The sequence below is a fragment of the Andrena cerasifolii genome, chromosome 7, assembly GCF_050908995.1.
Source record: "Andrena cerasifolii isolate SP2316 chromosome 7, iyAndCera1_principal, whole genome shotgun sequence".
NCBI classification, from domain to species: Eukaryota; Metazoa; Arthropoda; class Insecta; order Hymenoptera; family Andrenidae; genus Andrena; species Andrena cerasifolii.
The window spans coordinates 10,181,975-10,202,376 of NC_135124.1; the positions used below are offsets into that span (position 1 = coordinate 10,181,975).

A 20,402-nucleotide genomic window follows, 5' to 3' on the forward strand; every position below is an offset into this window, starting at 1 on the left:
AAAATAATCAGGCAATTCTGAATACAGGATAGACGCGAAGAAACGAGAAGTTACACTTTATGAAGTTCACTGCAGTCGAAATCAGCGTAATCTGCTGCAATTTTGGAGCACGGCAATCGAAACGGTAGACGAGAAATGCGAAGGTACTTTGTGCCAATTGAAGCTAAATTGAATTCTCCGATGCACGGAGCAAAGGATACCAAGTCGTCGCTGTATGGTTCGACTTTCACGTCGCACGATTCGATTATGAGTTACGGAAGCTGATTCGCACATGGAAGATCCTACGCTACCGCTACGTAAACGAATGAATTTATGTGTCAACAAGCGATAAATTCAGATATGGTATTGGAGCAAAAGAACGGGGAGAACTACAGTGTGGAACGAATAAATTCGCGTCCCTGTCTCATCCTCGATACCGTGAGTATTTCCCTGCCATTCTGTACGCTATTAAAGTCACGCGTCTCAGTGGACGGCATGGAAATCCGTTATTTCGCGTTTTAAATGCAAGACAAATAACGTTAAACCGTCTGGATATGCGACTGGAAGAACTGGACACGGATTGAATCGAAGAATTCGAATGAACGATTGAAGCGAGAATGGAAATAAATGCTTCACAGAAGTAAAACTGATGAGAATCGAGCACGAAACATGAGAACAAATAAATTGTTTGTGTTAGAATAATTTGCTTAAAAATGAAATGAAAACTCATTGTATGATTAATTCCCTGACACTTTTCTGTGTGTTTGTGAGTTTTGCACGCATGCTGTTCCACGAAAATTGACCAAAGGCAAAATTACATTAGAAGATCCTCTATTTAGGAATCCTAGCGTGTTTTTCACAATCGAGAATATTACTGGCTCTTTGGCCATCTAGTGGCACTTAGGATAATTAAATATGAACCGTCCGGCACTCCACCAGATGGCTGAAGACAATAGCCTTCTCTCGAATGTAAAATAAAACCAGTTTCCTATATATAGGAAACTCGCAGAATGTGGAAATCTCGCCTCGCGCGTGGTCTATTAACGAGATTTTATAGAAGCCTTGTGGTAATTATTTTATTTTTGACGTAAAACTACCGTCAAGGGCTCAGTTGCTGATCACATAAGAGTAACTACCGTGGGTTTTTTAACCTGTAAAGGGAAAACTTAACCAAATTTAAAACATTTTTTGTTATTTCACTAAATCTATGTTTTATCTTTAATTTGGTATTAAAAAAAGTGCACACATAATAATAATTATTTTTTAATTTAACTTTGAAAGTGAAAAGTGCAAAAGGAGCAGCTTCTGATCACCTTCACACGTTTTACTATGAGCTATCAAATTTTGCGTATAAATTTCAAGATACTTCATAATTATTTAGTAATTTTTTAGAATAAATTTGTATCATCATAAGCTTATTATTTGGTTTATTTTCCTAAACTGATCAGGAACTGGGTCCATGAGGGTATTGTTAGTTTCTTCAGACGTCAATAGAGCGTCGCTTATTTTCCACGGCGATTATGTTTATGTCGACACTGTGGTTATTTTTTTGTGTTAAAAATCTTTTAATAAGTTGAAGAATTATTTGATGTATCTTCCACGAAAATGTTTCAGCTAAAAACTGTACATAAATTAGTCGTTACAAGAGAGCCCGTTAAGAAGTCGAGAATAAAAAAAGTCAACATACAAAGGAGACCGTAGAGAACTGTTTGAGTTTGGTCACTGCAAACACTTTCACGGGTTGTAAACGTGGAGCCAGGAACAGGTGAGGATTAATCCCCTGAATCCATTGCCTAAACACTTCTGTGTTCCCTCTAGTAAACAGAAACGCGATATATTATTGTTTGAAAGACAACAGCTAAAGCACCAGGCAGAAAGTGATTGCGTCCTCAACTGTACCGATGCATCTCGTGGATAAATTGCGACACGAGGGAAGCATGTACAATGCTGCACGAGATGCGATGGACAATTAGGTTAATTACTTCATTCTGGAATGCTGGTGCTCTTAAACTTTTTCTATCGCCCTATCGTGCAGTTTGATAAATGCTACGAACCCTATCCCAGAAAAAGATACTGCATGATAAAGAGATTTAAATCAGAGTTTAATAAAAATAAAGACGTCAGTCTTGCCCCATCAAAGAACCCCTTGGGGTTATGCGAGCCCCAAATTAAGAACCCTTATCATTTGCTTCGCAGTATCATAAGATTACTATAAACAGTAACTTCAGCTCATATTAATTCCACAGCGCTTTATAACACGGGATTACTGGAATAAAAGTAAGTGTGCTCCGTTTGCTATTTTACGTCCCTAATACCGGTAATTGAACGGTTTATTCCGTGTTCCCGCTAATGCCACTTTCCACGCTACGGTGACGTAAGGTGCTCCTTTTCCGAGAAAACAAATTAAAAAGATTGTGATCGGTACCGTGGGCCACGTTAATCGTGGAAGTACGAAGCGAGGAGAGAACACATCGTGCTTTATCTCCTGATAAGCCGACTTGGCCTGCTCGCCGGCTTTTATGTCCGTAAGTTCCATAAATTAACCGAGATCTATTAACGTCGCCAGGAAACGAAGAGGGCTCGGAGAGTTGTTGCAGTGCTCCTTAAAAACTACATCGTGATAGACATATTTTACTTTCAACGGGGCCAGAGATTTATATCTTCCAGTAGGAACTTCAATTGGAGGTATGCTTAAGTGCGGAGTAAATCTTCCGTGTAAAATCCGTTTTCCTTGAACACTACCGCCGGGGGATTTACGAAATGAATCTTCATTGTACAAGTAAAGAGCAAAGTGATAATATTAACAACGCTTGACGTAATCCTCTCGGTCTAAAGGTTAGTACTACTCCACTCTAGTTTAAGAGGGGGAAGGATGACGAGTCGAAGCACTGATATCTTCTAAAAATAATTCACTACACTATCGAGCTCTATATCGTGCCCTCAAATTAACAACGTTCTATTATCTAAAACAAATGAAATTACCGCGCTAGCATTTGAAAGCGACCGTGGCTGATGCCGTGATTCGGCTTGTTACGAAGACAGCGCAGAAATCTGAAATTGTCCGGCAAAATTGTCCAGCGCAGCGTCGCGGAGCAAGCATAAAACATTCACCGGCTATAAATCGCCGCGTCATGTACAACGGGCGTTTTATCGTCGCACTAAAAGCGCTTTAAAATTAAAAGCTACATTATCTGAACTTCGGTTAAACGGAGCTCATAGAAGTTTTACGAGGCCCAGCGCTGATACCTCTATAAATAGTTGAGGTATCAAAGATCTCGCGCGTTGTCTGCCGTTTAAAATTAATCCAGCGAACGGTGTATCCGGCAGAGCAAACGTAGTTAGAGGCGATGATAATCGGTAATACGGGTTATTCGTGGCCGGGGAATATTAATTTCCGGGAGGGGATACGAGAGGTCGAAATAATCCCTGCTGCGCGTCTAAAGGCAGCCGCGTAAACCATCTAATCGATATTAGACGAGCTTAGAACCGAAACCGTCTTTAACGTGTAGCAGAGTATTACTTTGAAAAAATGGCACGTCGCCTATGGTTACCTCCCTTTCCAACATCGAATGCTATGTACCTCCCACGCACAGAAATGCCTCGAATTCATCCGTTAATTACACTGTAGCCAGCCGATCGCAGCATCGACGTGTTAAAGCACGCTAAATTGCGACGCGCCGGTACGAGAGAATCGTCATTATCTGTCAGAAAGTTTTTAATTAATCTACCTATGCAAACAGCGAGCGCATTAATTACCCACGGCGAACGTAAAAATTCGCGCGATCAAGCAAACGTTAATGCAATTAAGAAACGATCACGAGCGTGTGCCAGGCCATTCGAATATTGGCCCGTTCCGAGCGCATGGCAGCTGTGTGGGTGGTTCGTTATCAGCACAAATTACCTTTGCTCCTACGCGTTTAATTTAGTTCCCAGCGTACAATAATAATGGTCGCGCGACGCCCGTAATTGCCCTGGATCGATGATAACGATTCAAGATCGAATCGGGATCCTGTCGGCTTCGACAAGAACGGAGTCATAAAGCGTAACCCTGCGTATTTATTGCCAGGTGCTTTCAGTTAATTACACTGTCATTGTAATACGTTTCCCGTAAACATTATTAGAGGCATGCAATTGTATGCTGAATGGAAAACAGTAAAGTGAACGAAGCCCTGCAAATTAACAGAAGAAACTTCGATTCTCGACGTCGAAACGAATTTGTCCGACAACCTAATCGATTCGTACGAATTTGATCGAGTAATCTTTCCACGTGATAGATTTTGCAAGAGTACAATACTGCACACATTATTTAAAATGTTCTATCTAGCGTTTCGAAACATCCGAGAAAAATGAAGTTTTGCCATTTTCTTTGTGCCGTCCTTGTAAAAAAAATAAATAAATCAGACTTTTTTTAGATCTCCACGAAAAGCACTTAGAGTTTCATAACTTTACTCAGAAGGTAAAAAACGCGCGGGACTTCAAATATTTCAAATTCTCTTGAGAAATTGGAAAATGGTAGATAGGACATTTTAATTAAGGAGAACAGAATAGCGGGGACCATTTTTCTATGCCGGTGATTACGGTGTAACGAAGATTTTTCGAGTATTTAGCGAAGGCTTATCGTAATAATGTTTACAATGTATCTTTGTTTAGTGGACGCGAAAACGTCGACCGCGCGATACACACATCAAGGATACTACCAGGTGCGTATTCTCGATGCTTATCGACCGAGAAACACGCCACGCGGCGCCGTAGCGCGTACAATCAGCACGGCTATAAATTACGCGCCGCGTGTATTCGCGCGAGTAGATCTTCAGCGACGGGAAACCAAGGGAGGAAAGAATACGAGGAAAACATACGAGAAACGCGTGTTACTCCACCGCAAACATGTCAAAAACGATAACAGATCGAGGCAACGAGTGATACAAAAACATCCTTCTGTTCCGATCTCGCGTGCAACTAAATCGCGAATCCCGAACGATTGATGACTGGGGGGTGACTTAGATCAGAGACAAGGTTAATCTCTAACTTGAAATTAGTGTACCCGATACGTCTCGGGAGTGTTCGAGCAATCGATGCCAGCCGGAGTTTCTGAGGAAGTGAAAACTATAATTAGCCCATTACTCAATACAAAATGCGCGGAAAGTGACTGTAGACCTTGACAGAAATAGGGCCACGATTTGACCTGGACGATGTTCCTCGAAGCCACGATCGAACCAACGTGCGATAGTCCATCGAGCCTTAACGCATGTCTCTTTGAAGACACACGTAGAAAATTAAGCCGATATCAATCCTATTTTCCCCACGAGCATCGATCACAGAACTGGCCGCGAAAGTTATAAAGGAAAACTCGAATAATGAATGAAACTGCTGCCGCGCGATCGATGCCCCGTTAAATAATGAAAGAGATCGAAGGGTGTAACCGACGAAGGGGAAAGAAGTCAACGAGAAATCTTTGCAAAAAGGAAGGAAACAGCCCTCAGTTTAATAAACGGGCCAGAGTCAGATTAGTCTGAATTGAGTTCCGTCCCACCCCCAACGAAATACGACTTGCGGATACGAATGGAGGGGGACGGCTTGCAGATTGTACTGAAATTGCGAGTCGCGGGAATTTCCATCGGTAGAACCAGCCGAACCTCTGCCAGCATCCCTTCCCCGTAGAGGGGGAACACAGCTCGAGGAGTAGAGGATTCTTAGTAACAGAGGGAACCGTGAAAATCAGGGGAGGAAATGGTGAGAGAGAGGAGGAAGAAGAACATGCTGGCGTCCACGGCGACAGAGAGGCTTTGGTTCAACCGCCCTGTTTCTGGTTTCCCCGCATCCCCCATTTACAGGATCACCCTTCTAGAGCGTGTCCTCTCTTCGAGAAAACTTCGAAGAGAGAGGCGGACTCTGACTTTATCTCAGACCTTCCCGAGGCAGAGGCATCGCGGTAACCAAGTACCCTAAGCCTGTGTGCCCCCCTCTGCTAGATTGACTCTGGCCCCGAGATTTTTTTACTCATCATCATTGGGCGCCTTCGCGGATTTTGTAGGTAATGTTTTTTTATTCATCGTTGGTGATGATGCTCGATAGGTTTGAATGACGGAAAAACTCGAGGAGAGAGAGAGAGGAGTGTCTCTCGATGGTGAAAAACCGAATTTTCTTTCTACTTTTCGGGCGATGTGGTGGTGGATTGTCTGGGCAAAGATTTTGTCTCCCTTCTGGGATTCGAACGCGCGACCGTCGGTTTCGTAAGCGGCTAGGTTAACCGTTACGCTACCGACGTTATGGGAAACTGGTCCTCGGTTGAAGCTACTGTGGAGCCGTCTCGACCTCCAGGTATCGTCCCCTATCCAGTGAATAATACTTTTGCAATAGAAACGTTATACACGCTACAATTGCAATTCAAACGTTCGCTTTCAGGATGCTCGAAACCAGTCCATTCCTCGTTGTCGCTATTACCATACCCTGGAAACTAACCTACCATCATCGTGCAATGCGTTGTTATACAAGCTATCATTGCATAAAGAGCCGCGCTGTCGGCGTGGCAAATAGCCCCGGATCGTACATCGTTTCCAACGTCGTCGTGATCGCCGCGATCGCGATCAAAATGCCGATGGATTTATGCAAACGTTTCCTCGCAGCGATATCAAACGTACGCCTGGGATCTGCGATGATTTAATCGACGTGACGAGGAGATAAAGTTTAAACGAAAGATAGAAGAATACCGGCTACCAGGCTGCATACTAATGCCTGTGTACATATTTTCTAACCCCTCATTCACGGCTTGGTACTCAAGAATTCTCTTTAATGAAACGGTTGACACGTGTCACGTAGATCTTGATTGAACACACGCCAGAGGTTCTTATGAAATATTCGATATAGGCATCAATCAAAGCCCGATGACTCACCGCTAGCTATCCCAATCTGAGAAGCCTGGTCAAGATCTATGCTCTGCGCTGATATCGCCCGGAGGCATCAAATTCGCGAGAAAGGTGTGCGTCGTTTAAAGCAATAAAAATGAGGAGGATTATTGTCACTGCGGCGTTTGCGCAACTACGCCGTGGAATTAACAGCTTCGACACGCAACGATGCACCTGTATAGCGATTTTCGTGACGTACCGGTGATTTGGCGTGTTTAGCAAACGACTTGACGAGTCATTAAACAGAGAACACTGGCAATTAATTATCACGTTTGCGTAATCGCCGCTCGACGGCGGTGGAGGTGTGGTTGCGCAACTATCGCTCATTCTGTTCTCTCCTCTCCCGTCTCCTCCGCCGATGACCCCCGTTCGCCACTTCCGTGGCCACCGGGGCCCTCCTGACCCACCGTCCGCGCCTCCGACGCGTCCCAATCTACCGTTCCAGTACCCACGAGATCTAATCGCCCGTGCTCGTAGCCTTAATTTTTCTTCGCCGCGCAAGGCCTGCCTCTCCTGTCTCGCCTTCGATCATTCCTCATTGATTTTACGACGCAGCTCACATTTCCTAGCCAGCCTCCGGGCTGTTTGTATTACAAATGAGCCGCGGATCAATAATCGCGCACGGACGCTCGGGAACGCGGTAAAACACGGTTCTGCTAATTGTTACGTGTTTGGTTGTTTATCGCGATCCTGCCACGACGAGTAGTTTTATCATCGAATCTTCGGGCTACCGAAGATGGGGTACGCTATTATACTGATCCGAACTTCTGGTTGCGACGCCAGCTTAGAAAGTGCAACGATGGAGAAAGAAACAGCAACGGGAAAGCGTTCCTTGAGATATTGAAGTTTCCTGCACGCAGGAAGATTGGAGTATCCTGCGCCTGGCGACTTACTAATATCTGCGAGATGATTGCTGTCTGTGGGCATTTAGTGGTAGATACTCGCAGTACGCAGCGGATGATATATTGGTAGGCCTTAAAACTCCGCGCGGCGATTACCACCAGATGACTCACAGACAATCATCCTTTCGCGGATGTTAATAAGATGCCAGTTTCCTGCATGCAGGAAGCTCTGTAGACATCCAATTGCATCTCGAGGTACAAAAGCGTCGTCGTTTTCGTGCGACTTAAATATAAGACTGGAATGGTAGCCGAAACTTCTGAATAGGATAATGGGGTGCTCAATTTATATAAAGTGTCTGCCTGGTCGAAATGAGTTCGATAGTAGCAAACGGGGCGCGATGTAAGCAGAATAAAATCACGTAAAGGTATTATTTTCCTATGAAACGCGATACCAAAAAAAAATAGTTACTGTTTCTTTTGGACTTATAACAAGTAAGTAAGTCGAGAAAAAGGAGTACAATTTTTTTATATTGCGCTTCATTTTCGAGAAAATGACTAAATTTCTTGACCTTGCGTCCAGTTGCATATAGGAGAACCTACCTTTACGATGGCGTTAAACGCATTTTGTGTCTACGGAACAGAAACGCGCGGGGAATTATCTCCTCGCCCTAGCGCAATTACAAATTTCATGGTGGCACTTAACACTGGCACTATGCAAAGCAAGTATTCCGATGAATATTCAAAGTGCCCCGGCGGAAATAATTGCGATTCCAAGTATCTATGAATCTCGCAGATTGCGTCGCGACGGCATGAATTTAAATAGATTTACATTAAAAGTAAACACGCCGAAACGCTGGTCTAACGGGTCCAAATGTTCGCGCAGCTCGTCTTCGAGTAATCGCAGGAATACGCAGGCGAACACATCGTTATTAATCTTCTCACCCTTCCCCGTCAACTGGCTCGCCTTGGATTTACTTCTCTAAGGTCGAGAGTGTTTCGTAAACAAGAAATTAATTTTTCCACTCAAAAGTCCGGTGACAGATGACATAACGCGCCCAAGGAAACGCGTATGCATAAATCATTCCAAACGCGTGCAAAAAAAAGGGGCAAGAATATTGACGACTTATACTCCAGTTGCGAACTAAAATTCAACTCAAAGCATTACAAAATTAAGTGGCGTAGACTTTTTACTTTCTACGCCTTTAGGAAGTAACTTCAAAGAGTCAACCGGTATTGAGCATCCTATAGGAAGCCACAAGCTCCTTCCCAGCAGCCTTTGTTCGCGGCATTTACTATTTGGCCGTGAGTAGTGGGTGGTAGATGGAGAAAATAAGCAGAAGAAAGGAAGGTGGACCCTCGTTTGATATGGCCAACGACGGTGGACGACAGAAGGGAGAAGGTTAGGGAAACGAAGCCTGGACACCTAGAAGGTATGCACGAGAGGAGAGAAGGAAGAGAGACAACGGGCCCGTAGGTATTATAAATCAAGAAGAGGTCCGTAAAGGGAACGTCGGTGGCGAAGGCGAAAGAAGAGCGAGGAAGAAACTTGCGGGGGAAGACAGGGGAAGGTACGTAGGGGGTGAAGGATAAGGGAGGGCAGGGGGAGGAGAGGAGGGAGGTATGGTCGTACATCACCCGGCGGTATTTACGACGTACCATCGTAAATCAATGATCGCACGAACACCGTGGTTCAACGAAATTCCTTTTCCCTTCCTATACACCCCCCCTCTTCCTTCCGACCATTCCATCGCTTCCTGTACACGAGTAGATGTGAGAATCTGTCCCGCCATATATCGCCTTGGACAGCGGATGCTGAAGCCTAAGAATCTTTGAAGGAATCCTTGCCCGCGGCCAAGATATATCGGCAATGTATCCCCGCCGGACAAAAACTATTTGTCTAACGTATCAGAATTTTGGAGTGCGCGTCAAAATCCTCGGCCGCTTTCGTTTCGCGCGTGTAATTTATACCACCGCCTCGGAGAGGGCCACGGTGCCATGCGCGTGACTTTTTTAAACCATATGGCTCGACCATCGTCTTTTCCTCCTCTCCCACGCTCGCAGCAGACAATTTCTTTCCCCCCGTGCGACATTTGTGAAACAGAAACGGCCGGTACCAGACCGTCCGTGCCCTCGAATCCGTTTCACGAGGAAACGAAAAAAAAAAAGGTACAAAAAAAGAAGAAAGGAGAAACGAGAGTGACCATGTGCTCCGTGGATTCGGCCGAAAAGGACCATGGGGGTGCACGGTCAGTTGCAGGCAGCATTGTTTGTCGGGGCCCTTTAAACGTCATTTAAACCGTGACTCTTGCCAGCCCAGGAAGGATCGTTTTAACGAGGTTTGGGACAGACCAGGTCAGACTTCTTCTGCCGGGGCACGATTACGCCACGAGACGTTGCCCCTTTGCGCCTCGCCGAGGACCACGAAGAATCGACTTCCCTCGTTCGACACAAAGGTGGATGTATCTCCGTCACAGCTGATCCTGCGTGATCCGTGTAAAATCACATCGCGCGACTGCCAGGGCCCCGACCCCGTCGCCTGGCAAGTCATCCTCCCTGGGGAAGGTGAATCCTCGAGACCGTTCCCTCGCGTTCCTCCCAGTATACGACTTTTACGTGCACTCCGGGATTTTCAGAGTCGTCCGTAAAACAACTTCTGCCTCTAGTGCGAATGTTGCTCTGGTTAACGAACGTTGTTAGCTCTTTGTACCCTGTGAATGAATTAGCCGATGCAAGTTATTTATCAGAAACTACCTTTACCACCTATGCCGGTCAGAGAATTCAATCGATTGAACTCCTACATTTACCGTCTGGTCGAGACAAATGTTCCTGTAAAACGACATTGGAGGGAGGGGAAGGAAACAGAGGATCCGTGGCATCTTGGCAGAGGCAGCCGTAAAAAAGGCGCGGTGGAAAAGATGAAAGTGACCCTCGAACGGACTTTGAAAAGAACCATAAAAGTACAATGAGGGGTTAGAAGGAAGGCGCCTTCGCTTTCCACGTGCTGGATGACGTCGGGAAGGGTGGGGCCGGACCGTTCAACGGAGGGCCTCCGCTCCCAGAAAATTCGTGTTTTTTAGTCGAACGTCGGGAGAGATTACAAAGGACGGAAAAGGGGACAAAACCTTTTTAAGATCTCTGAGAACAGCCGAGTGTCTGCGCTTAGGTGATGAAACTCCCTCGCGCGCTTGTTACGTCCCTCCCTCCCAAAGCTTTGATATCAGAACGAAACGCAAGTCGTTTTTTGAATAACGATGCCATTTTCCTAGAATTTTCCCGCCGTCACAGGAGCAGAGTCTCACGTGGCCACTGTCTCCCAGTTTTTATCCTAATTTACTCAGTCCCTCCGCTAATCTTATTTACTCTGAACTGGACGCAGTATAATTCCATTAGCGAAATTAAAGTCCTGGCAGGAGCGTTTAACTGCGGATCGATGCTACTAACCCGCAAACCATTAAGATAAACCCTTTGACTAAGTCGATTCTGGATTACACGGTACTGGATCCACCCTTTTGCTCTACAATCGTTTTGGCCATTTTCTAAAAAATCACATGCAGCAGACGATTTTTCTCACTTTCACTTCAAGCAGATACATCTGTGGTATATATAAATTCTCGCTTACAATTAAGGAAGCGCTGTCGCGAAAACTGTTGATTTTACTAAAGCTTCAACAACTTACACAAAATTGCCATTTAAATGCCAACAAAATACATTGAATACTGTTGTGCTCAATTACATGAAACCCTCATTTTACTCCGAAAACGAGGTCATCAATGATATCCATTCCTTCCTCATTTACCAGTAATGAAAGAGCAGTTGCATAAATGGAAGCGAAACAAAATATAATTATTCTATACTCTAATAGAAAGATACAGAGTTACGACTCGAGTCATTAAAGTACCATTAGAAAGAAAGATAAACGAATACATCGGTGCAGACTGTAGAGGAATGAGGAACACACAAGGCCAAAGGGGTAAACGTGGCCTACCTGATATAAATGATGACCCCGTTGGTGCATATCCTTTTCCAACCACGTGGCACCGTAATTGCCTGTTGTTGCTGTTGCTGTTGCGCGACCACCGCGTTACCGTTCATCGTCAGCACTACATTCTGCTGGGCGGTATTGTCATTGTTGTTAGGGTTGTTGATGCACGACAACGGCGGCTGACGCGCAGCCTGCTGCGCGCAAAGACCACCGTTGCCGTTAACCGTCGCGACGGTGGACAGACCGTCGTGCGCGGATTGACTTTGACTCTCGGGACTGCTCAGGCTGCTATACGTGGACGATTCACCGGTATCGGAGCGGACAGAGTCGCAGCTTACCGCGCCGCTACTACCACCATTGCCAACAACAACAACAACACTACCGCCGCCACCGACACCGACGCTCGACGTGGACGACGACGAGGAAAGGGAAGAGCCGGCCTGATTCTCGTAAGCGTCCTGCTGCCGGCTCTTCTCCTCCATATTGACGCGCTGCTCGGCACTGTCGCCTTGAAAAACACTCGCGGACGCCAGCGACGGCTCGTTCCCCTGTCGCACGTACGCGACGCAGGCACCGTCGTCGCTCAGAAGGCCGACGCAACCCTCCCCCGGGTTCCCCTGCGCGATTCTACTGCTACCGTTATAACCGTCCGCGAGTCTCGCCCCCGACGGATACATGTCACCGTGGATTCTCGATGGGAACAATTTGTTAGGTAGCATCTCGACGCCGTTCACCCTGCCGATCGGGTCGACGTTGCTCGTCGCGAGGTTCTCGGTATTAACCGGGTCGTTGTTGTCCAACCAGCCTCGGCTGGCTCCGCTCTTGTTGTCGCACGCGGCAGACACCACGCACGTCATCGTCGTGGCCGCGGACGTGGTGCTGGTCGCTTGCACGATGCTCGCTTGTTGCCTGTACAGTAAACCGTTGTTCGAGACGATCGTCCCGTAATCCTCCTCGTCCTCGACGCTGCCCGCAGGCAGGGATCGCGTCGTCCGGCTGGGGTCCCCATCGGCGGGCACGTACTCGAGAGGCTTCAGCCTGCAACAGTTGTTGGCGGTGCCCCCGACGGCGCCGTTGTTATCGTTACAGTATATGGCGGTTTTGGCGGGAAACGTCGTCGCCGCCGTCGCCACCTGCGGTGGCAGAATGCCGGCGTACGTCGCTTGCTGCGGAGACTGATAGCCGACTGCGGTTGCAGCAGCAGCAGCAGCAGCGGCGGCGGCATTCTGACCGACCGCCGTCGCGTACGCAAAATTCTCCCCCGATACGTAGACTAGAACGCTATTCTGCTGAATCCCCTGCGCGTGCTGAGGTCGTGGCTGCTGTTGCTGTTGTTGCTGCTGCGATTGCTGTTGCTGCTGGTGCTGGTGATTATGGTGATGTTGATGTTGATGAAGATGACCGTGATTCGGGGGAGCAGGGTGCGTGGACGGCTGCTCAGGCTTGCCAGCCATGGTCCAGGTCCAGCAGCGCTGCAGGTAACCCCGACACCGACATCACTGGAACGCAGGTAGTACGCCTACGTGGAGGTACCTCGAGGTCCTGCCGCATCCTCCGTAAACGGGAAAGATCACTCGCCTGGCACCCTCGTAAACCCACTACGTTCTCTCGGTCCTTCTTCCTGGCCACGCACGCTCACTGATGCTTGAAATGTTGCAGCTGCCGTGCACGTTCTCGTCGCTCGACATCCTCGGCCTCGCCGCGGCGCACGGCATGCCAAATGGATAGTTCACCGACCGGCTCCTGTTCTTCTTTCAATCTTCTTCGCTGCTGGTCGCGTTAAAAATTCTAAGGTCACGCATACACGCCCGCGGAACGCTTATTTCGCAGCTGGACCGCCCGCTCACGATCACGGTGCCAAGATTTTGAAATTGGAGTGTGCCGGGACGACAGCCACGCGCTATTCACCGGTCAATGCCCGTCTAACCTCTCTGCTCCGATCCGGAGCATTCTATCACCGTAGTGGTCTCGTTGAGGCTCTTTTAAATTCCAACGCATCGGAAATCATATTAATATAATTCTTCTTGGAACCGAGTAAAAACAAAAGTGGGCCCTTCGTCTTATCGGCGATGTACTCGTTTCCGAAAAATTATTCACCCTTTGAATATCGTTACACGGGTCCAGAGATTTCTTTTATAAAACAGCATTTCGTAATGGAGTACTCGATCGTCGCGTATCCACAAATCATACTTTCGTGAATAAACTCGGCGAGATTTACGACAGTACGAACGCCAAGGTCAAAGCGCTCCCTTGAAATTTTCATGCTCCGCGCCGGCTCGATGCGTAGTAGGCGAGTAACATTGTTTATTAGGAAATTACGCCTCCGCCGTTATTCGCAAGGTCGATTCACAAAGCGACAGCTCACCCATTTGTCTCGCTCGTCGATCCAGCCGCGTCGAAACAACACAATGGGGCCAAGCATTAAGCTAACCTAGTCTCGAGCACGCTGTTACTCGTGACGCGTGCACGGTACACGGGGAAACAGCGTCACGAGTTACGGAACTTTCCAAAACGTAGCGAATGCCGGCGAGCGACGACTTCGCGCCGACTTTGACGATGATAGAACGCAACGCTGGGTGAACGAGAAACTGTTTAACTTTAGAAGAAAGTCAACGCTGAGGTCGTTGTGTCATTGCCACGGTCCCGTCGCGTTGTTCGCGGTCGCAGTCCCGATTACTCCGTTTCACATATACGCACTCACTTTTCGACGAAAAGAAGGAACGATAAATGGCACTCAATTATGTCATCGTGAGCCACTGTCACTAAAAAAAAAATATATATACACATATATATATTATGTATACGCTGCTCCGAATCTTCCGTTCACACACTATACAAGAAAGCCATCTCCATTCGACACTGATTATATACGCACAGGTTAATATCGTGAGAGCGAGCCGCCGCTCGCTCGATCGGTAATGGCGCGAATGCACACTTTCGGTACGAAAAAAACACTTTATACTGCCGTAACAATTCGCGTTAAATCGCACGGACGGACGTACGTCGTGTTATGACGCCGTGTCATCGTCACAGCAGCAGTAGCACCACCACCACCGCCGCCACTGCCACCACCACCACCACCACTAGTACTACCACCACTACCACCGGTCGCGGTTACGAACTCGGGTTAAGTTAACTAACCCTCTTCTCGACTCGAACACCTGCGCGGGCCGCTCTCATCGTTTTCACCGAACTTCGCCTCTCTGGATATCGCGTGGAAACGCGCACGCTTTATTATTCTCCAATTAGAACAACCGCCTCGACTTCTCGCACCGATCCCTTGTCGTCTGCTTCGTTGGTCACTTTCCCTCGTGAGACACGGACACCGCGCAGGCCACTGAACGTAATTCCATTCCGCAGATGCTGTGCGTACGCTGTTTTCGCGTAACTGATATTGGAAAAATATGGCTCCCTCCGCATACCCAGAAACCTTTGCGGCATCTCGACGGCTGGCTTTCGGCCACTCGTGTATACTCACGTTACAAAAACATCGACCCTCGTCGCGATTATATCGCCATCGTTAGGCTATTCCGCGTAACTCAAAGGCGCGTTAACATTGTTACCTCGCATGAACGGCACTTAACGTGCCTGTGTGCGTGCGTTTGGTTTAAGTTTATATGCACTGTGATGAATCCCCCTTTTCAATTTCATATATGCATTCCAGCTCCGATATAAAATACCGTTACGACCTCAGACGATTATTCAACGAAATTCTACGCATAATTGTGTTTAAGTTTCAAGAATTTAAGGTAATTTGCTTCCCAATAACGAATACTCTAAGTGGCGAACCAAAAGGACCAAAGGTACAACTACGAAATATTCTTTTTTTTGGACATACTTGACATTATACTTCTTCCAATTTATTCGAAACGATTTAAAAAAGTACTAATCAATGACCAATTTATCTATAATAAATAAGATTACAATATACGTCTATTGAAATTCGCTATAATTATTGCGGACGATTACATGACCTTGTATACGGTAAATCATGCGAATGTGTTGAAGGTGTATTTAATTTAATGCAGTACAGACTTAGACCATTAAAATGAACATTTTCTTCGGGCATATTATTTGATCCGTAACAAACGAAACGCACGTTCATTCCGGGATGATGTACAAATGCAGCCTCTTGTGAACATCAAAGAATAGAATTTCCGGGAAATCATGTATTACCTTTGATTTCAGTATTGCAAGTGAATACTGGAACCTTATTCCTTTTCGTACGATAAAACAATATTTTTGAATACGCGTATCAGTCCACCTACATTCACACACACACACATGCATGCACACACAGGAACCACGGTTTTTCTTCATATATTGTACTATTGAACATAAATTTTAAATAATCTCGTTAATATCGTCATATGCAAATATACGAAAGCCACTTAAACAGAAACTAAATGCTACGTGTAAAGGAATAACGTCCCACTCGAAAAAAAATTACTTAAAGTAACTTCGAGATTCGTAATGAAGGCGACAAAGAAGTGTATCTAGTTTTTAATTTTTTTTCATTACGTCGAGAATGCTCGTGTGATCCAACTATTTTTGTGAAGAATTTCAGGGCATCATGAATATAGACGAGATACTAGTTATTTCGTTCCACTGTCTAACTTTATTATCTAGCATTCAATATGCGCATGTCAGTGTCGAAAACCGCTAATCATTAATTACAAAGAAATAATTTCACGAATAGTCGAGAAGGTAATCTGAATTGTTCAGCGTTACATGATACAGTTGATTATGTTCTGCGTCTGCTACTAACGTTACGCGGTGTTACGTTAGACGTGTATGTTCACCATTTCTTATCACTCTGTTTAATGATAAGTACATCTTTTTTTTCTTTTTTTTTTAAATACTTTTCTACAGCAAGCGATTCACTAACTGTGATCGGGTTACTAATTTTCACCAGAATTTATAATTTCATTCAGTAGCGATGATAAATGTGTCGTCGTCAACGAGGGTCTTTCTCTTTGCAATTTGGTTTATCTCTGTGTGTGATCTTTGCGTTAAGAATCATCGATGATTCTTGAATGGTATTTCACAATCGTGCACATACCTAAAAGTATTCCTCTCTGATTCTTTTCATTCGTCTCGAAGAACTTTCCTCTATACGTCCGCATTTGTTCGTCCTTCTGTTGGTATATGTGATTCAGAATCGAGCGAATATGGGACAAAAGTTTAAAATGAAAGAATGACCATATTTATTGACATTAATGCAATCGAATTAATGTGTGGCACATTGGACTCGCGAGGGGCCTCCTTCGTCCTCTTCGTACGCTTGCCGTTGGTCTCTTCGCCTCGCTTCCTGTTCCGGATCTAAGTCTGTGAGTGTACATTCCTCGGCTCCTACTGGAATTACATATACCTCCCTCGGAGGTAGACACTGTTCAAGTGCTGGTACAACAGACGGGTTGATAGTTTTCGGGAAATTTACTACGAATTGAATAATAAGTCTGCCGCGTGAGAACGGATCTTTGTAAATCGGCATCCCCTCGTTCAAAATGAACTTCAAATCTCCGTGCTTCGTAACATTCCCGGGAGGCGAGGTTATAATTAAATCCCGCTCATCCAAAGTGCGAATAACATTCTGGAAGCCGCACAAAGATTCTACGAGTTCTAGCTGCAGCCTTATGATTAAATCGTTGCGCGTACGCCTAAAATGGTATTACGATTAGTAAATAAAGCACGGTTAATGTAACAGATTATTTAACAATACCAATCATTAGAATACTAACTTGAAAACATCGTGTTCCTTCTCTTCCAGAAGAATGACGATGTCACCTGGCTCGTAGTCCGGCTCTTGATCACCTTCTCCGCTGAAAACGATCCTCTGCCCGTCTACCATACCTGGATCTACACGAACTTCCAAAATTTTTCTATCTCTAATGGTCTTCCTGCCGCAACATTGTTTACATCGGTCACGAGGGTTTATACGTTCCCCTTGGCCTTTGCAGTCTGAACACATAGTTTGCAGATGCTGCAGCATTCCCGGCCCTAACTGCTGTATTTGAACTTGCATACCGGTTCCGTGGCATGTCGAACATTGCTCTACGGAACCCTTCTTCCCGCCGATACCTTCGCATTTATCGCAAATAACGTTCTTTTGCAAAGCTAGTTTCCGAACAGTGCCCTTGTACAGCTCCTCCAATGAAACGGACAATTGATGCATAACATCTTGGCCTTTGCGTTCTCTCCTTCTATTCCTTCCGCTGAAACCTCCACCAAAGAACATGTCAAAGATGTCCATTGGCGAAGAGAATATATTGGATCCTCCTCCGCCTTCTTTCAAAGCTTGTTCCCCACCCTGGTCATAAATTCGCTTCTTCTCCGGATTTGATAATACTTCGTACGCTTGTGAGATTTGTTTAAACTATAACGAAAAGTAGCATTTCGTAATTGAGCTTGAATAACAATTAATTAATATAGTATTGTTAAATGAAAAGTATTACTAACTCTTTCTCCTTCATCGGGGTTCTTGTCCGGGTGGTACTTAAGAGCGAGTTTTCTGTATGCCTTCTTCAAATCTTCCGGAGTACATCCAGGCTTCACACCAAGCACGTCATAAAATGTTGTCTCCTTCACCATTTTGGTGGGGCCTTATTCTTCGCCGATTGAACTGATTTGGAAATGTTGCACTAGCACTGATCCTGCTAATAATAATAAAATGCAAGACAAAGATTATTATGGCTATAAATCGTGGTACAAAATAGAGTATTTATAGGAGCAGTTAAATCTAACAGAAACGATCAAGGGGTGATTCATTAACAACTAAATATACATTCTTTAACTTTCTATTATACAAATACTTACTGATTATACCTACTGTACAATGACAAATAACAAAGCATCAACAATCATGAACGTATTAAGAACTATATACTCTATCTATCTTTATTTCAAAGGAACGATTACATTACGAAACAAAAGTATTGCATTACAATTAAAATACACTGAACCGTTAACAAAATTTTGGTATGTACAATTTAATATTCCAGGTTGTCAAAAACATAAACAATATATGACACCTTCATATGTGCTTAAATACTTTGAGCGAACAAAAGTCTGCTAAAAAAAAGAGATGTACGTGTTGCCACAAAATCCACAATTTATTTTATTATATCTCCCAGAAGAATTATTTTCTAAAAAAAATTGATTCAATAAAAAACTAAAGCGTGATATGTGACGGAAGATCACTTTTTGACTTGGTAATTCAGTGACTATGTATGCAACGAATTAATTAAGCAAACGGCACTGTATATGTAATTTGAAATTCATTAAGTAACGACATTTTTTTTTCCGACCATGGGCAGAAGTTCGAGATCAAATTAAAACTGCATTGAACAATATACTTGGTGCATTCTAAAAAGAAAATGCAAAAAGTTAGTATTAGGTATTTGGAAATTGCAAAAATTTGGGCGTGTTACATATATTTGTTCAAAACGAAACTGCATACCATGGCCTTGAACTACAACATTTTTAATTTTAATAATCATATCACATGATTAAAAGGTAATGGCATAAGATTAGAAACCATTGCGAATGCAATGTTTTTTGAGGGCAGCCGGCTTAAATGAAATTTCTTAATCGATATATTGAGTTGTAAAACGAATTAGTTCTAAGCTTTTAGAAAAATCCAATAAATCATATCCATGTGCGCTTCGGTTTCAAAATGGCGACGGGATTCAGTTTGAGACGGTAAAATATAATTAACTGACACCGAGAGAGAACTAAAACGTGGTTTCAGTGTAGCGTAGTGTTCATCGTAAGATGAACAAAGAACACTACACTTTCTAGATCCTTCTGCTGCTGACGAACCACGTATATAGATGTATATATATATATATGTATACGTCGTACGTATACACATCGAAAGTTTGGCTGCCGGTTAAAAATCATATGCAAAAAAGTGGAAAGAAATGGGGAAAACAATGATCTTATCGAATTAAAAATTAATATTAGTCTGTAACTTAATTATTTACGAAAAATATAACTACTGCAATTGCTGTGATTTATTAGCAACCAAGTGACAGATATAATCTGCAACTTCACCACGTTTCGTATTGACACGAGCAAGGCAATAGGAATCATCCACCATTTTTCAACGTTAAAGTGCGAGTCACGGACGAGCACAAGTTCCTATGGTACGATAACACTGGTTGATGCGTATTTCGTAATATTCAATATGCTTAGGCGTAAATAGAACTATTATTCAACCTTCAAATGTCCACTTGAAGTTCGAGAATCGGCAATACTACGTTAAAGTTGCGCTAATTATTCCACGATGCCTACAAATGTTTTATCGTAACGCGCCTCTGCGTTAACGCTACGTGAATTCCTATCCCGAGAAAAATTCACGAGCCTCGCGATCGATCGTACGATTCAATGACGAAAACTCTATTCGTCTGCGCATATTTTCGCAGAACAGTCACCGTAATCGCGATTATTGCCATCTAATTCTCACCTGTATCAGTAGAAAGGAAAGCGCTCGTGAGAAATGTCCGCGTGCTGTGAACGCTCGTCTTGCTCCACGTAATAGTATTTGACGAACTGTTGTAAGCGCATAGAACTCTCACCAATATTACTGCTCTTACCCGTTCTCGAAACTTCCTAGAAGAATAATGGACGTTGCTCGAAAGGGAACCAATCAGATAAATGCAGCACTGCAACCAGCGCCAAACGGCTTTACGGTCT

The 20,402-nt window shown here is 44.7% G+C and overlaps 2 protein-coding genes across 10 annotated transcripts in view; both read right to left on the minus strand.

Moving 5' to 3' along the window:
* The window catches only part of LOC143371590 (uncharacterized), a 265,689-nt gene extending 250,525 nt beyond the window's left edge, over positions 1 to 15,164 (minus strand). For 3 of the 7 annotated variants that reach the window (XM_076816911.1, XM_076816910.1, XM_076816913.1), the window contains exon 1: positions 11,709 to 15,163. In XM_076816911.1, the coding sequence (XP_076673026.1) occupies positions 11,709 to 13,159 (1,451 nt within the window). In that variant the 5' untranslated portion in view covers positions 13,160 to 15,163. Of the gene's footprint in view, positions 1 to 11,708 lie in introns of all 7 variants that reach the window. The other 4 variants (XM_076816909.1, XM_076816908.1, XM_076816906.1 and 1 more) reach the window with 2 other exon arrangements.
* A 360-nt stretch (positions 15,165 to 15,524) lies between these two features.
* Positions 15,525 to 20,334, minus strand: Droj2 (DnaJ heat shock protein family (Hsp40) member A4-like). Of its 3 annotated transcripts, none has more exons than XM_076816929.1 (4): positions 20,173 to 20,334; positions 18,165 to 18,352; positions 17,447 to 18,081; positions 15,525 to 17,365 (listed from the first exon to the last, which is right to left on the minus strand). In XM_076816929.1, the coding sequence occupies exons 2-4, from the start codon at positions 18,294 to 18,296 to the stop codon at positions 16,936 to 16,938; spliced, it is 1,197 nt and encodes a 398-aa protein (XP_076673044.1). In that variant the 5' UTR covers positions 18,297 to 18,352; positions 20,173 to 20,334; the 3' UTR covers positions 15,525 to 16,935. The 3 variants fall into 3 exon arrangements, with proteins under 3 accessions (XP_076673044.1, XP_076673043.1, XP_076673042.1); XM_076816928.1 differs by having other exon boundaries at positions 18,165 to 18,358; XM_076816927.1 differs by having other exon boundaries at positions 18,165 to 18,361; positions 20,173 to 20,333.
* Between the last annotated feature and the right edge of the window lie 68 nt (positions 20,335 to 20,402).

What these genes read in the sequence shown, in the direction of transcription:
- Droj2 (XM_076816929.1), bottom strand. Translation starts at nt 18,296, where the DNA reads ATGGTGAAGGAGACAACATTTTATGACGTGCTTGGTGTGAAGCCTGGA. An exon ending in ACCCCGATGAAGGAGAAAGA is followed by an intron (nt 18,082 to 18,164) that starts GTTAGTAATACT and finishes TTTTCGTTATAG; the next exon opens with TTTAAACAAATCTCACAAGC. An exon ending in AAGGAACACGATGTTTTCAA is followed by an intron (nt 17,366 to 17,446) that starts GTTAGTATTCTA and finishes ATACCATTTTAG; the next exon opens with GCGTACGCGCAACGATTTAA.